General features: G+C 41.6%; 1 protein-coding gene across 6 annotated transcripts in view; it reads right to left on the bottom strand.

The window, feature by feature from the left end:
- Positions 1-17,464, bottom strand: part of RALGPS2 (Ral GEF with PH domain and SH3 binding motif 2) — a 133,960-nt gene that overhangs the window by 93,479 nt on the left and 23,017 nt on the right. For 4 of the 6 annotated variants that reach the window (XM_084772500.1, XM_084772501.1, XM_084772504.1 and 1 more), the window contains exons 2-4: positions 9,964-10,043; positions 1,843-1,947; positions 847-897 (exon numbers count right to left, since the gene is read on the bottom strand). In XM_084772500.1, coding sequence (XP_084628626.1) covers positions 847-897; positions 1,843-1,947; positions 9,964-10,043 — 236 coding nt within the window. Of the gene's footprint in view, positions 1-846; positions 898-1,842; positions 1,948-9,963; positions 10,104-17,464 lie in introns of all 6 variants that reach the window. The other 2 variants (XM_084772502.1, XM_084772503.1) reach the window with 1 other exon arrangement.

Here is a 17,464-nt window from a genome sequence, read left to right as displayed (position 1 = left end):
GCAGCCTCTGTGGCCTTCCTTTGAGGCCCAACAGATAACATCTCCTGATCCTAGACTTTCAGCCTTTAAAACTATATCTAAATAAACCTCCTCTATATAAAGTATCCAGCAACAGACATTTTGTTATAGAACTACAGAACAAACTAAGACAGTTGTATATAAAGGATAACTGTCACTATTCCTTCATCCATAAAGCCTTGATACACAGGCCTTTAAAATGATAGGCTGTAAACGCACAAGTTTATACACATGTGTGCTAACATTGAGGGGGCAGATATGTAATACTAGTTCCTTTATTTTATTGGTGGGGTGATTTCTTGATCCTACTCAAACGTGTCAATACAAGGGCTGCATACCCTAGCTCTAGACACAGGTGGAGAGAGAGAACTGACCCTGTAAAAGTTGTTCTCTGACCTCTACACATCACCCACATCACTAACATCACGTAAGCACATACCGTAATTTTTAAAAATTACATAAGCTCAAATAACATAGTCATATTACATAAAATTAAGGTAGAAGAAAAGATTACTAAGTTATGTCTAATTTTCACTTTCCTATTAAAAAGCCTCAAACCCCTGAGTAAATCATTTTGCTTCTGTGAGTCTATTACTTCCTTCAGTAATGAACTCAAATTAGCCGAGTGATTCAAGCATCCCATTTATGACTGACAGATGCACTATGATGACCACCATCTAAGTCTCTGAGGACTGAACACAGGTAAGTTACATTGCAGGCCTTAGACATTCAATGATTAATACAAACTATGATTTTAATTCCTTAAGCATCTTAAGATATTATGGTTTATCAGTTTCTATATTTAAGGAAAGTCTTAAAACTACTTACATCTGGCTGAATAGCCTTAAACACTGGAACATCCATTAGCGTTATCTGACCCTGAAAGACAAAGTGGTTTGGTTTTGTTGTGAATGGCAATTTCTTTGGAACTCTATGATACAAAATTTATTCAAAATAAAATTTCTACTCCATACTAAAGTACTGAATACATAATCTTTAGGGACTTAAAGAAAATAGAAAATTTAGTTTTTGTGCCATTAAATATAATTACTCCTAGTTATTTCCTTCTTAGGTAAGGCTGGAAAAGAGAAATATTTTGGCACTGTCATCTGTTAAATGGCTCAGCAGGTCTCTCAGCACAGAGTCTGATGTCCTGAGTTCAATCCCTAGTCCCCACACAGCAGAGGCAGAGAACCAACTCTAAAGTTGCTCTCTCTCTGAACTGTACACATGCACCACACTGTGTGCACCTCCTTCTCACACTACTAAACTAATGCACATGATAAAACCTCTGAGCAGAAATCAGAGAAGGGTAAAGACATACTACAAACAGGAACAATTTATTCCTGGAATGCAATAGTCATACAAGGCCAAAAAAGCAGTGTATTCGGTTAACAAAAGGAGCACAAAAGTCTAAACGAACACTTACGTCAGCTGAAAAGATTTTCTAGATAATTTCATGATTCCAATGATTGAGAAATCTTTCAACTTTTAAAGTTTACAAAATAGTAAAAAAAAAAAAAAAAAGTCCTTGTGACCATATTAACAAAGTGTCTTGGTGAGTCAGCAAAGGTAGTGATCAAGTGCTTACCAGCTGCTCCCAAGCAGAAGGGGTAACAAGAAGCTGCCCTTTAAAAGAAAAGTCATCCTTACCTCCCACCTCACCCTTCCCTTGCTCCACACTTGGGCTATTCTCCAACAATTCCTAGATCCAGTTTTGAAAAGTCAACACCTCTTCCAGTGCGGCCACAAGTTCTAACTCAGTGAAAACACAAGTACACAAACTGTGTGCAAAAACTGGAAAGCAAGAAGCAGAGAGCTTACCGCGTATTCTTCTGGCGTGACCTTAAGAACATCAAATACCACAGCATCAAAGCTTTTCTTCAATTCAGAACCCTTCTCGCTTAACGACTCAGAGCTGCTACTTTTCTGTCAAGATGGAAGAAAAAGCAGCCTTAAACACCGTCTCACACCCTGTGCCGCAGGAAGTAAACAGGCCTTGAAAAACCAAGAACTCTGGGGCTGAATGCTGGTCAGGTAATAAATGTCTGCTGTAGAAACAAGAGAGCTGAACTTGGAGTCTCCAACACCCATGTGAAAGGCAGGCAGAGTGTGCACTTCTAGAACCCAGGGCTAGGCAGCGCACAGGGATAGGAGGACCCAGTGGAGTTTGTTGGCCAGTCAGGCCAGCTACAGGTTCAGTTGTAGGCTCTCAAAAATAAATCAGAGAGTGAGGGAAGACACACCTACATCAACTGCTGGTGTCCATGTGTGCACGGCATGAACACGTACACATACAAACACTGAGGAAGTAAGAACACTGCGTAATATAAGATGTAGAAAAGCTGAGTAGAGCATGTTTAGTTGGAGAAATGCTATATAAAGAGCCAGAAATTTTGAAAGCTTTGTATTTTTGTTGTTGTTCCTGTGTAAGTCACTCAAACATTCCGATTTTCCCTAGCTGTAACATGAGGTAAAGAAATAAGTCGTGCATAATGTAACAGGCCAGATACTGTCAAAGTGTTGTTCAACAAGCATGTCAATTATTAGTATCACACAGTTGACTCACAATCCACCATGGCTACATGATCATGGGACCATTGCTATGCATCAAGTTGCTGCTGACCAAAATGCCACCATGCAAGGCTTGACTATAACTCTTAGAACTAGAAGAAACAGTAAATACTCTTGTAGCAAACTACAGGAAAATATTCAGAACTCCACTTATTAAACAATGGCATAAGCCATTCAGACTTTTAATATATGTTAATGGCTGATCTCGGCTGTCAACACACCTGGTAAGAGGGAATTTAATTGAAGAACTGCCCCCATCAGATTGGCCTGTAGCGTGTCTGTGAAGCACTTTCTTGACGGCTAATTGATGTAGGAGGGTCCAGCCGCTGGGGAGGCAGCACCCCTAGGCAAATGGAGCTGGGCTGTGTGAGAACCTGGTAGAGAGGGCCTGGGAACAGCCAGTGAGCAGCCTTCCCCACGGAATCTACTGCAGTCCCTGCCTCCAGTTTCTTTCTTGAGTTCTTGCCCAACTTCACTCAACCTGTAAAATGAAATAAACCCTTTCCTCTCTCAGTTGCTTTTGGTCTCATTATTTATCTATCATACCAACAGAAAGCAGGTGCAATAACCTGGTGCCAGAAGAGTGCGGCTGCTGCTGTGACAGACCTGTTGCTTTTCGAAGAATTCTGGAGCTTTGGGCTAGAAAAGCCATTGAACGCTCAGAGTTTACAGGTCTGTTGTACAGGAGCTGAGAAGATAAGAATGCTGAAAGAAAATGAAGACTATGGAAGTCTGGCTTATAAAGTTTAGAGCAAAGAAAGCATAGCTATCAGGCTGTCCACCTGCTGCTCTGGCCTAAGAATCTACAGGCACGAACCTGCGCTGAAGACCATTGGTGACCATTAGGGATGCAGCACCACTGAGGCACAACCTTCTGGAAATGTTTCCTAGGTGGCCAGCACACAGTGGGGCAAGGCTAAGTCTCAAGCCGGAAGCTGACCATGACAAGAGTGCCCCACATGGTACCAGGGCTGAAGGCAAGTAGGGGTCATGGGCAGTAGCTGACGCCTTGCACCTCATGGTCGGGTTGGAGTTCTTGCAGAAAGGCCAGGTGCAGCCTCAGCAGCAGCGGAAGGCCCAGCACCAAGCAGTCTTGGAGAGAACTAAGGCTTGGCACCATGGACAAGGGCTGGACCCCAGAAGAGAGGCCAGAAAACCCTGGCTGGTGTAAAAATGGAGGAGGTGAGCTGAACACCAGCATGAGTGTATATGCTCACTGCTTTCTGCTTTTGAGTAAGGATGTACTGTGACACGCAGCTTGGAGTCTCCACAGCCTGACCTCCCCACAGTGATAGACTGTAAGCTGGAACTGTGACCCAAACAAGGCCCTTCTCCCTAGAGTTGCAGGTAGCTACAGTACAGGTATTCCATCACAGCAACAGGAAATGAAATCGGGACAGAAAACAGTGCCAGAAGTGAGCTTGAGGCTGTGATAGTCCTGACTGCGTGGATTTGAGACTTTGCAACTGTTGTGTGTTAAGAATGTAAAGAGTCTGGAATTTCTGGTGGCTAAGCCAGTGATCACTGTCGCCAGAACTAAGTGGGCTGTTCTAATGGAGGCTAGTTAGAGAAAATGCTGACAGAGACAAAGCCAGTGGGGGCACAGCCCATGAGGCCTCAGCAGGGAGTGAGCACTCAGCTGGGAACTGGGCTAGGACTGTGTGTGTGATATGGCTGCATTCTGCCTGTGTCCTGAGAGCTTGAATGAAGCTGAATTTATAAATAATGGACTGGCTTGTTTGACGAATAAGTGGCGTAAAAGCCACAGAGGGTATTAGGAAGAAGTCAACTGATTCAAGTTAAGTATTTTATCCATCAATTTACCACTTAGCACTTTATCAATCTGCATTGATATATTAACAAATCTAAAGCTTAAAATGAAGTGGGAAAATACACATTTTAAATTTTATTGTCTTGTTACAGTAGAACTATTTAAAAGGTAGACCTTTTTGACCTTACTTCTCATATAGTACAGTATATTTACTACTCTAAGCCTAACATAAACTACTTACTTATAGGAGAAGAAATAAAGTTTTGCACAAGTAAAATGATCTATTTTATTTGCTATTTGTACACTGCTTGCATTGAACTAGATCAGGTTATCTCTAGATACAGTTACAAACACACTGACCACATACACATGAGATATTTGAGAAATATGGTTATAAGCCTGGTGCAGTGGTGCACGCCTGTAATCCCAGCACTAGGGTAGGAAGAGGCAGGCAGATCTCTCTGAGTTTGAGGACAGCCTGGTCTACAAACCGAGTCTACAAAGTTAGTCCAGGACATCCATGGTTACACAGAGAAACCCTGTCTCAAGAAAAGAGAAAAAAGAAAAAAATATGGTTATGCTATAACAAGTAAACACATAATCTGTCTCAAGAAAGAAAAGCTATGCAGAAATTTATACAAGAAAATACAAGTTGTTTATGGTTACAAAAATAACTCCCATCTGTTTATAGGACTGGAAAAGTATTTGTTAAACACACAATATTGAAATATATCTTGAAAGACAAATTTTCTTTTCTACATAGTGGAAAGCACCAGAAAAATCCCATGTGGAACCCCCGACAGGCAAGTTGCAACATTAGGGGGAAAAGTCAACTGCCTATTAAACATCAACAAAATGTGATGCTCTCTGAACAGAATGTTGACTTTCACAGACTACTAATGGAAATTAAATCCATTAGAAAGAAATTCTGTAGGCCTGGGAAGATGGCTCAGTAGGTAAAGTGGTTGTGCAAGTATGAGGGCCTGAACTTGGGTCCTTGCCAAGGCAACCACTGTCACCCATCACGGGAGCAGTGGAGACGGGAGGAGCCGTGGAGCTTGCTGGCCGGCCAGCCAGTCCAGCTGAACTGGCGATCCCAGAGTATAGTCAAAGCCCCCATACTGGTTAGCTTTTACTGTCTAACTTGGCACAAACTACAGTCACCTGGGGAGAGGGAACCTCAGATGCGGGCATGTCTGTGGGGATTGTCTTGACTGATGATGTACGGGGGAGGGCCCAGCCCGCTGAGCCTTATCCCTAGACAGGTGGGCCAGGGCTGCCTGAGAAAGCAAACTAGGCAAGGCCAAAGGGAGCACGGCAGGAAGTAGCACTCTTCCAGTCTCTGCTTCACACTCCTATCTTCTCTTCCCTCAAAGATGGACTATTATCTAAACACTAAACAAGCCTTTCCCACCCCAAGTTAGGTTCAGTAAGTGGCTTACCATAGCAACAGAAAGCAAACCAGGACAGACCCTGTCTGAAACACAGACAGAGAGTGACAGAGGACAACAACCGCACGGCTTCTGGCCTCATACACACAGCAACAGGTCCAGAGTAGACTAAGGAGGGGGCTGACTGAGGCAAGCCCTGGATGAAAGGCTAGCTGTGGGAGCATCAAAAGTTAGTGGGCAACAAAGAACCACCAGCAGCGTATGCAAAGTTTAAGAGCTGTATTTTAAATTAATTAGGGGCTTGAGAGAGATCTCAGCAGTTAAGAGTGCTTCTTGCTCTTCCAGGGGACCCAGGCCCAGCATCCATGTAGGTAGGCTCACACCATGCATAACTCCAGCTCCAGGTGACCTGGCATGCTCCAGGTCCTCCAAGGGTATCTGCACTCATGTGGAATGCACACACATGCGCACGCGCACGCACACACACACACACACACACACACACGCACGCACGCACGCACACACACTAAAAAATAATAACTCTTAAAAGGAAAAAATACTAATTACTATTAAATTTCAGTTAAATGAATCAGGAAAAAACCAAAAACAAACAAACAGACAAAAAACAGAAAGTGAAGGCAGGCATGGCAGCACAGCTGTAATCCAAGCATTCGGGAAGTAGAGGCAGGAAGTTCTTGGCTATATACTGGCTTGAGGTGAGCCTGGGTTCTGTAGGATGTGACATGTTAAAACAAAACACTCTTAGTAATTTTTATCCCTTCACTGTGGGCAGGATCTGTGACTTCCTTCTAACAAAGAGAGTATGTAAAAAAGGGATACAACTCCCATGTGTACACATAAGACTCTAATTTGGGGCTTGCTGGCAGACTCTCTGTTGTAACAAGAGGGTGTGACGCCCAACACAACTCAAATAAACAAAACAACAACAGCAAAAATCTATACATTTAAACAGGAAGCTATGGAACTGTCCTGTTAGTCACAGTTGGCAGAAAAGGGGCTGTCAGACAGTTAAAGATCTCTGAGGCTAGGAGATCAAGGAATTAAACAGTATTCTCTTCCACCACAGTAAGAAAAACTAAAACAGTAAGAAATGCTAAGTTGTACACAAAACAAAACATAAAATAAAATGGTGTGGAAGAAATAGAATCACAACACACGAATGCGAGAACTGACTTCCTAGCTCAGTCTTAGCAGCCTATCCCCACCCTAAGCTACACCAGCGAAACGCAAAACTCCCTGTTACTTCCCACATAGCAGCCCTGATCTCCAACAGTTTTAAAGTCACTGCATGAAAGGTACCCTAAAGGGCATGTTACAGAAGAATATCTCAAAACAGTTTCTTTTAATACTAATCCTAGTAGAGATTTTATGCAATCAGTATTTATTATTATTTTCAAGCATCTTATGTAGATAAAGTAGTTGTATGGTGCAATTAACATGCTAATAACAAAATGTAGTTTAAAAAAAAAAAATTCAGGCATGGTGGCTCATGCCCTTTAATCCTAGCACTTGGGAGGTAGAAACAGGCAGATCTCTGTGAGTTCAAGACCAGACTGGTCTATAAAGTGACCCTCTGGCTAGCCAAGGCTACACAGTGAGATCCTATTTCAAAATAAATTAATAAACAAACAAACAAAACCTCTAGAAATGGTTCTGTGGGTAAGAGACCTTGCTCTCCAAGCATGAGGTCCTAAGGTCTTTTTTTTTTTTAATTTATTAAATTTACATGCCAACTTTACCCCCCCCTTCATCTCTTACCTGTCCCATCCTCCCTCCCTCTTTCTTCCTATTCCCCTCCCCTAGTCCCCAGAGAGGGAGAGCCTTTCTCCTTTACCAACTGATCCTAGCCTACCAAGTCTCATCAGGACTGCCTGCATCCTCCTCCTCCTCCTCTTCTTCTTCTTTTAAAAATATTTTTATTTAATTTTAATTTATGTGTGTTGGTGTGAGGGTGTCAGATCTTGGAGTTACAGACAGTTGTGAGCTGCCATGTGGGTGCTGGGAATTGAACCCGGGTCCTTTGGAAGAGCAGGCAGTGCTCTTAACCGCTGAGCCATCTCTCCAGCCCGCATCCTCCTCTTCTATGGCATAGTAAGGCACACTGCCAGGGAGGGGGGGGGGTGATCAAGGTGCAGGCAACAAAGTCCATAGCAGGGACAGCCCCTGCTCCCCTCAATAAGGGACCCACATGGAGACTGAGCTGCCTATCAGCTACATCTGAGTGGAGGGGCCTAGGTCCTCTCCATGCTTGGTCCTTGTTTGGTACACCTGTCTCTGCAGGCCCCCTTGGGCCCAGATTTGTTGGCTCTGTTGGTCTTCTTGTGAAGCTCCTGTGCCCTCCGGGTCCTTCTATCCCCCACTCTTTCATAAGACTCCCTGCAATCTGCCCAAAGTTTGGCTGTGTGACTCAGCTTCTGCTTCGATCCCTGGCTGGGTGGAGTCCTTCAGAGGACCTCTACGGCAGGCACCTGTCCTGCTCCTTCTCTTCAACTGCTTCCAGTGTCTATTCTATTTGCCCTTCTGAATGGGGATTAAGCATCCTCCATAGGGTCCGAGGTCCTGAGTTTGACTGCCCAGTGACCAGATAAAAAGGCAGGCAGGATTATACATGCCTGTAACCCCAGCATGGCCTTATGACAGTAACGCAAAAGGTAGTAGAAAAAGACAGCAGTGTCCTGATCCAGCCTCCACATGCACACACTCAGGCACATGTATGCACATACACCATACAGACGGACAAATAATAGTCCCCCAAAAAACAGCACTGCATACTCTTCTTCAATTATGAAGAATCTATATGTAAATATAAATATACATGTACTCACACATAACATGAAAGTACTAAGTGGGAGTGAGATGTCAATAAAGCGAAGGGAGAGCGCGACAGTGTGGTAGCACACACTTTTAATCCCAGCACTTGGGAGGCAAAGGCAACCACTCTCTGAATTCAAGACCAGCCTGGTCCAGGGCTACACAGAGAAACCGTGTGTGTTGTGTGTGTGTGCACACGCGCACAGGGAGGGGAAAGGGGGGTTGCGGACAGAGAGAAACAGAGGGACAGACACAGAGAGAAAGCTCACAGCCAGACTGAGCAACTTAGTGAGATCCTGTCTCATATGTAACAAAACATTGCCCAGTTGTGGCTGCTCACGTGTAATCCCGGCACTCAAGAGGTGGATGCTGGAAGATCAAGTTCAATCCCTAACACCACCAACAAGGAAAATGTGTTACACACAGAAGAAAAAGTACAAGTATAGAAATTTCAAAACCAGGACTGATGAAGTGACTCACTGAGCAAAGGTACTTATTGCTTGACAACCTTAGTTTGACCCCTGGGATGGACATGGTGAGAGCAGAGAACTAACTTTTGGAAGTTGTCCTCTGGCCCACGCACAAGCTACGGCATACGCATCTGCACCCACTTACATATAGTCAAAAATAAATAAACGTACTAAAATTTTTAGGAACAGATTTTAAAACTAGGCAACTCTAAATATCGTACTGTCTAATGGCATAGATATTCATGACTAAATGATGTAGAAAACTCAAGGTCTCCTCCAGACTGAGGGCAGAAGTTAAATGAGGGAGGGGTGGCTACCAGCACGCTGCTAGGGAGGGCACCACAGAGTGCTTTGGGTATTCTGGAAAGCTTATTGCTTGCCGTAGGAACAGGGAGAGATGACTTAGGTTATGACAATGTCCACATCACCTCTGATGTTTTCTAAATGGACAGATACCCTAAGGGAGGGAGCATAGACACTGCTGTGACAGGAGATGGAGGAGGAAGGGGGAAGGGGAGCGGGGTGAGAGAGAGAGAGAGAGAGAGGAAGAGAGACTGAGATTGATTGATTATAAGAGAAGGCAACGGAAGAGGAGAAAGATAACTACTGCCCGTCTTTCTCATACATACAGAACCTAGACGTTTGTGTGTGATCAAAGCTGAAGCAGACTATCTGTAAGGAGAAAGGGAAGCAGCAAACAGGGAGGGAAGGGGGACAAACATGAGCAAGGCTCAAAGAAAGAACACCAACATCTATTATTCTGTCTGATGACTAAGAAAGGAGTAACTGAAAAGACAAACTGGAGAAGTGGTCTAGTTCTTGGCTCACATTGATTTTAAAATGTAAGTAAGCACAGTGCTTAGCAGTTTAGAAAGCCAGGGGAGAATGAGGCTGTCACATGTCTTACCTCGGAAAGAGTGGCTGCGACGTTGACACTGCTTGCCTGCCCGTTCATTAGGTCCATGCTTCCCTCATCAGTCCCTGAGCCTAGATTAACAGCAACAGAGGTCTGATTACTTCATGTCCAAGGCCACAAATACATTATTCCTGTTTAGAAAAAAAGAAAGAAAGAAAAGAAATTAAAATGTGCCTTCCTCTAAGTGCAGGGAAACAAGCATGCCCACTGCCGCGCTGGGCAAAGGCTGCAACTTTGCTGTGCTCCTAATCTTAGCTAAGCCACTGTGTTCAAAGATCCGAAGGACAGACTGTTGTGTTTGCAGCGGTACAGCCTGCAGACACGAAGTAAAAGCGTTACGTGACTACTGTGAGGGGGGAAGAATCAGACTACACAGTATTTTTAGTTTTAACTAAATAACAAGAATTTAAAACATGCCAAAGTACTACATCCCCCACCTAAGTGATGTTTTCAAATTTGATGCCGCCTTCGGATTAACAATACTGAAGTAACTTGCCATTATTTCTCTGCCAAGATACCACAAACACTTAAAAATAAAAACATTACAGGACAAGTCACAAAAACAATACCTAGTATGTTCATTTGTGTAGGGCTTTAAGGTTTACTGAATATCCTCAATCCGTTTCCCCAATGAAAACACAAGTTAAGAGAAAATACTGTATTCATGGTGCAATAGAAATGCCAGTGCTATGCCCACATAACACAAAGAACAGCCTCTGGGGGACACCAGCAGACAAGAGAGGGGGGACAGGGCTCAAGACATATAAAACACTAGCCAAATGTTCTTCCCATTAACATTATTTTTTTCTACCTTAATAAAATCAAAATATTCACTTGCGATTTTACCATCTTTTCTAAATAACACACCATAATTTCTTCTTTTCCATGAAATGACAAGGTAAACAGACTTTAAGTTCCTTTCCAAATTTAAATAGGGAATGCCACACTATTCACCATACAGAGTCCAGTGTCCATGGTAATCTGCCAAGTCTCTTCCCTTTCTCTGCTGGCCCTAGTGAGCCAAGCCTACCATCCCAGCCAGGCCAGAGTCTGAGGCAGATGATCACAAACTCGAGGGCCGACCACCATTTACTAGTAGGGAGAGGGAAGGCCCAGGTATAGCTCAGCAGTAGAATGCGCATGTGTAAGGATCTAGTTCAATTCCCAGTCAGACTCCCCTCCACCTCCCCAGCAAATCATTAAAGAAAGAAGACTGTGTATAATCTACATACAAGTGTAACAAATCAGCTTTTCTGTACTGTTTCCTCATGTACAAAATGGACAACAATGAAGTATCTACTTCACAGAGAAAGCTAAGCTAATATCAATTTACATACGGTAAGAACATTCCTAAAACCATGCAATAAAGATGCCATTTGTTTCACTATCTACTTAATGAAGCAGCATCTTACTCTGTAAGTCAGACTGGTCTAGAACTTACTATAGAGCCTAAGTAACACTCATTTTATAACAAATGGTTTCAGATGATTTCCTAGTCTGTGTGGCATGGAACAAGAATTCATAAATCTAGAGAGCCCCCTAGTGTTAAGAAAAAGATTTTGATTTAATTGTAAAAAGATAGATATTTGTATTATTATTCAGTGAATAAAGTAGAAGTATAGAGTAGAAATGTTAATATTTTTGAATCAGGTTTTCTTTGCTTGCTTTCCATCTCCCCACCTTGCCGCTGTGTGTGTGTGTGTGTGTGTGTGTGTGTGTGTGTGTGTGTATATGTGTGTGTTCTGAAGACAGTTTCTCACTGTGTAATCCAGATTGATCTAGAATTTTCTATAGCACGTAAGCTAGCCTCAAACTTTCAGCAATCCTCCTGCCTGGTTTTGCAAATTTTTGTCATTAAAGTATTTCATGAAAATCCATTATGTGGGAAACAAAACAAGCAAGCAAACAAACAAAAAACCCATGGGTTTATTCTTTGGTATACATCTCAAGACAAATTAAATGAGACAAGTATATACCTTAGTTTAGTTCACTTTAATAGGGATATAAAGTGGCACATTCATTCATGACTACAAATATCACAATAACCGTTTTCTTAGTTAAGTTCACTAATTTCAACTTACGCTCTTTTCTACTTCTGAAGGTATTTATTCTGTCTCCTGGGTTCTTTCCAACAAAAATTATCAGGCCCCAAACAAGAAGCCTTGAAACGTGTAGACTTAGATCCTTGCTTGAGTTCACAATCTAGATCATCAAACTGCAGAATCAACCAGTTACCCTAACTGCCCATCTTTTAAGGGTACTTCCAATACCAAATTGTTTTTTTTTTTCCTTTTTCCTTTAATAAGTAAACAAGGGGTTAAAGTTAATGGGAAAATTCCCAACCAATCTCAATCTACGGAGTATTGCCTTTGCCTATAACTAAGCTTTATTTCCTTTAGCAAGGGGGTCTATGTATGCAGCCTTCTCTGTGTTGATGCTACACTGTCATGCTCTCACAGGGAACATGACTGCAAAGACTTACTGCTGGGTCAGAGGTCATTGCTGCGTTTGCCAGACACCTACTATGTGGTACTTCTTGAATCATCAACTCCAAGTCAAGCTTTCATCACTGACTATACAAGCCTCCAGACTCAAATCTAGCAAGGTTTCTGTTTTCTCTCCACCACTACTGCAGCTATAGTTATACAGTTTAGTTTAGTTTGAAGTTTATACAGAAAACCTTTATTTTATATTGTTGGTTTTTATTCTTTGACACCATTAACTGCCAGCCTCACTCCTTACTCAAGTGTTTAATAAGTGTATAATATTCGCTGACCAACTAAAATGTTGAGTATCTGTGAATCAGATCAAAATATGAGCTATTCTTTTATAGAATGAGCTCACCGCAATTATGACTGCTTTGTGGCAGCAACATTTGCATTATCTTCAATAAAGTCTGCAAGGCCCATGATTCCCACTTTGACTCAAATATTGTTAGGCCATCTCAAGTCAGGCAAACCACGTTCAGCTTTTAATGGAACTGATGTAAAGTGATATCCCATAATTTAAACAATATTGTATTTGCTTCAGGAAGAAGAAACCTTACATTTTAAATATTCAAACGGATCATTACAAGTAGGAAATACAAAATCTGAGGCAGGTAAAATGGTTCAGCATGGAAATTGAAACCACACAAGCCTTGATATTTAAGCTAAGGAACCCACATAAAAGCAGAAGGAGAGAAGCCAAGCCCTCAAAATCGTCCTCCAACCTTCAAACACACTCTGTGGTACATGTACACACAGTAATAATAAAAAGACAACTGTGACAACAGCAGTGACAAGTTCAGCAAGGGAAACCAAATCCTTAAGAACATTCTTAGACTCTTCCGTATTTAAAACAGAAAGCTTGTTTTCCTTTAACATTTACTTTAAGTAACAACTAAAGCTACACTTTCTGTCACTCATGGGAGTCCCAAAGGACACGCACAAAAGCAAGCCTGCTCCTATCACATGACTTTGCTTTCTTCTAAGCGAAGAAAATGAGATTCGCTCCAGATTCTACTACTTTGTTTTTATAATTAGCCATAAAAATGCTGAGTATAACTGATTCTGAACTATGACAAAAATTTAATAATAAAAAAATACAGTTACCTCTTAAAATCACTTCTGGTACAGTACTAAGTGATTACCTTTGTTATTTATAGGTAACAAAAAGTTTAATTTATTATGACAGAAATTTCAAAAGAATGAGTTCTGATGAAGATCTGGGTTATAGATGGTTTCCTGCCAAACATCTCTGACAAAGTGTCATTTTCACACTGTTTATATTATTCTCCTTTAATGATCTTTAAGTTTCTTGATACTAAAGAACCATATTTATTAAAGACTCACATTTTTAAAAGAAAATGAAAAATATTATCCTTCATCTTTGTACTAAAGTACACATAGTATATTTCACCTCAATTATCTACTTAATTAAGTATCTGATGAAAGAATAAGTGAATGCCTGAACAACCAATAATTCATACGGCAAGATTATACACAAGCCAGACAAGCAGTAAAAGTACTGGGAAATGATATTCCAGCACCACACAGCACATGAGCACACGAGCACACGAGCGCATCATCATATCAAGCTCCACTGAAGAAGGCGCTCACAAGGTCCGTAGAACACACAGTCCTGAACAATGGGAGCAGTGCCTCAGAAGTGGAGAGCAGCGCAAACCTAACAGCTGCAAGAGCAGTTCACAGGGGAGATGATGGAGGAGACTTCTAGACAAAGGCTGCAGAGCTGGCGTGACTCCTACTCAGGAATCACCAGCCTGAAGTAGGACTAGAAGAAGAAAACAAAGACGAAGATGAAGAAAAACAACAACAACAAAAACAAAAACATATTCATCGTGTATCACTTTGAACTGGCAAGTGAAGTAGAGGCAAATTACTTATACAGGAACAACAACAAAGCCCGGAAGATTTCTCAACAGCACCAATAAGAAAGAAAGGGCTTCAAAGTGCTAAGAGAAAACAACCATCAATTTAGAGTCTACAGTTAGCTTCTCAAAGGAGGGACAGCGGCTGAAGAGCTGGCTCAGCAGGCTGCCCTTGCTGCTCTTGCAGAGGAGACTGGTACCCAGCACCCAGGTGTAACTCTAGCTAAACCAGGCCCCACACTTCCTCTCCCCACAGCCCAGTCACCTGCATTCCTCACATGTACTTACCACTCCCCACATGTACAAACACAATTAAAAGCATAAAAACAAGCATTTTTTAAAAGAGGGAAAACCAAGGCTGGGGAGTCAACACAGTCAGTACAAGGACCTGGGTTTGGGCCTCAGCTCTGGAGGGAAAATCAGCGGATTAGTGTGCCACAAAACAGTTCCTCTAATAAGAAACATGAAAAACTATTTCCAAAATAGAAAAACTTGTCTTTATTCCTGTTTAAATTTATACCAAGTGGGAGAAAACTTAGGAGTAGAAATAACTATCTTAACCATGAGTTAAGATGACCAATATTTTTAGAGCTTTGCCAAGGAGTTTTAGAAGTTCACAACGAACTCCTAGCACTAGCCTTTTCATAAACAACATTCTGCTTTTATAAGGAAGGGCTAAGCAACTGTTCTCATACAAGAAATACAACAATATAACATACAATAATGAGGCTAACATTTATGGAGTGCTTCTGCCAGAAGGCCATGCACTAAGCATCTTTCCCTTAATAGACCAAATCAACCTAAGAAGTTGTCTATTTTTTAATTATTTATTTTATTGTGAGATTACAAATACCTCCCTTTTCTCTCCTCAAATGCTCCCACACACTACTCCTTGCACTCTTTTAGACTGATGGTCTTTTTTTTTTTCATTATTTTTATTACATACATATGTATGTCTATAAATACATATTTTTAAATACATAAATACCACCCATTCTGTCTGTGTAACGTAACTTGTATGTATGTTTCCAGGGCTGACCATTTCGTGTTAGATAACCAGTCTGTTCTTACACCTACAGACAGGTTCAGTCTCATCCTGCATTCAAGGAAACTTCCCTTTGCAACAGATGAAGACTATTACAGAAAAAAAAAATCAAAATGCAGACCTGTGGAGCGCAGTCCCAATGGATACATCTACACCACAAGTCTGGCATCTAAGGCTTGGGGAACTTGTGGAAGAAGGGGCAGAAAGAGCCAAAGGACCTGGGAGTTTGCTGAGTGATTGTGTCTCTCAGTACATGTCAGAAGCTACACTCAAAGTCTCACCAACATAAACAAGGACACAATAGACATGCCAAAGTGAAGGGGAGCGGGGACACTATGGGCCTCAGCCTACACAAACAACTGCTGTAGGCAACAACAGCAGTCGCTCACATGAACATGAACACACCTTGAAACGATGAGAAAAAACGAGTTCTGGATAAACTCCCATTGCTTGAAGCCACCCATAATGACAGGGTTAGCGATTTCACACACCACCCAAGAAGCCAAAGGGAGAAATGCTGGTAACGTTAAGTGACTCCAGTAGATACTAGAGCATCAAGCCAGGACAGCTAACTAAACCACTTCCCAGGACGCTTTACTCGCTCGCTCACTCACCAAATTATTGTTTAAGCTAAAACATCCACTTATACTGCATTTTCATTTCTAAACGCTTAAGGCACACATTTAAAAAGTGTGAGAAAGAAGGTTTTCAGAACAAGTGAGCATCTTAAATTAGAAGGGAGGGTAAAGACAGCAGGAAAGCACTTCATTCACCCTGGAGCCATTTAGCACCTTAGCTGAAGTGCACAGCATAGTATTAAAGGCAAAGGGACGGAACACTGGTCCATCACCAGCTTTGTGGTACGCATCTACACCCTCCCTGACACACTTGTAACTTAAAATAATAAAACAAATTCTTTAAAAAAAATATAGAGACTGAGCAGTTTGCATTTGTGTACTTAGAAATATATCTATGAAACAACTACTAGTGAAAAAAGGGGGCCATAAATATAAAAGAGAGTAAGAAGAGGTATTTGGGAGGGAGGAAAAGGAGAAATAATGCAATTATATTATAATCTCAAAAAAACATAGAAATAAATTAGAATAAGAACTCTAACTTGCTACACACACACACACACACACACACACAGGTTAACTATAAATAAATGTGCTCTAAACATTAGGAAACATTTGGTTTGTTTTTCCCCCTGAGATAGGGTTTCTCCATGTAGCCTTGGCTGTCCTAGAACTCGCTCTGTAGACCAGGCTGGTCTCTAACTCAGAGATCCACCTGCCTCTGCCTCTCAAGTGCTGGAATTAAGGGCGTGTGCCACCACTGCCCAGCTAAACATTGATTTATTATGTATTTTTGTTGGGAGTTTATACATCCTAGTCAGATTTTGTACAAGATTGGCTCTTAGAGTCCATTTAACTCACAATACAATGTACTTGAGGTCTTTTCTAAGCATACTATATAATATTATCAAGTAAAGCACAGAAACAACCCACCTGAATCATAAATAGATTTCACTGTCTGGCCAGAGCGTGCTGCTGGGGAACGATGAGAGAACAGAACAACAGAGGAGCAAAGCTGAACTTGCTCTCAGCTCTCCCGCGTCTCCAGCTTGCCAACTGTGTGTGCTATCCTAGGCCTTCTCAGCCTCTGTGACTAGACACAACTCCTTATTTAGTATGTGTGCACATATACAAATTGTACACAGATATATAAAATAGCTTTTCCTACCTATACAAAATTATACTAAAATATATAGTAATTATAAAAGGATATAAATCTTACTGGTTGTTTTGGTGGAGAATTCTGGTATGTTATTATTATCATTTCACTACTAGTTGGAAACTATTTCCAAATATACAATATAAAGGAAAATTAAATTCTCCTGAATTACAAAGCTTTTCACTTGCAAAACTCAAGTTATCCAGGCAAACTGCATTGCCTAATAAAAAGCACAGCTTTTACCAACAGATGGCGATAGAGGTCACTTGTTCAGGAACAGGACCAGACAGTCAAAATGTGCTCATGATGGCTCTTTTGGACTGAGCTACATATATACAAGG

Source organism: Acomys minous (genome assembly GCF_964271855.1).
Source record: "Acomys minous genome assembly, chromosome: 1".
NCBI classification, from domain to species: Eukaryota; Metazoa; Chordata; class Mammalia; order Rodentia; family Muridae; genus Acomys; species Acomys minous.
This window is presented reverse-complemented; position numbering and strand designations above follow the sequence as displayed.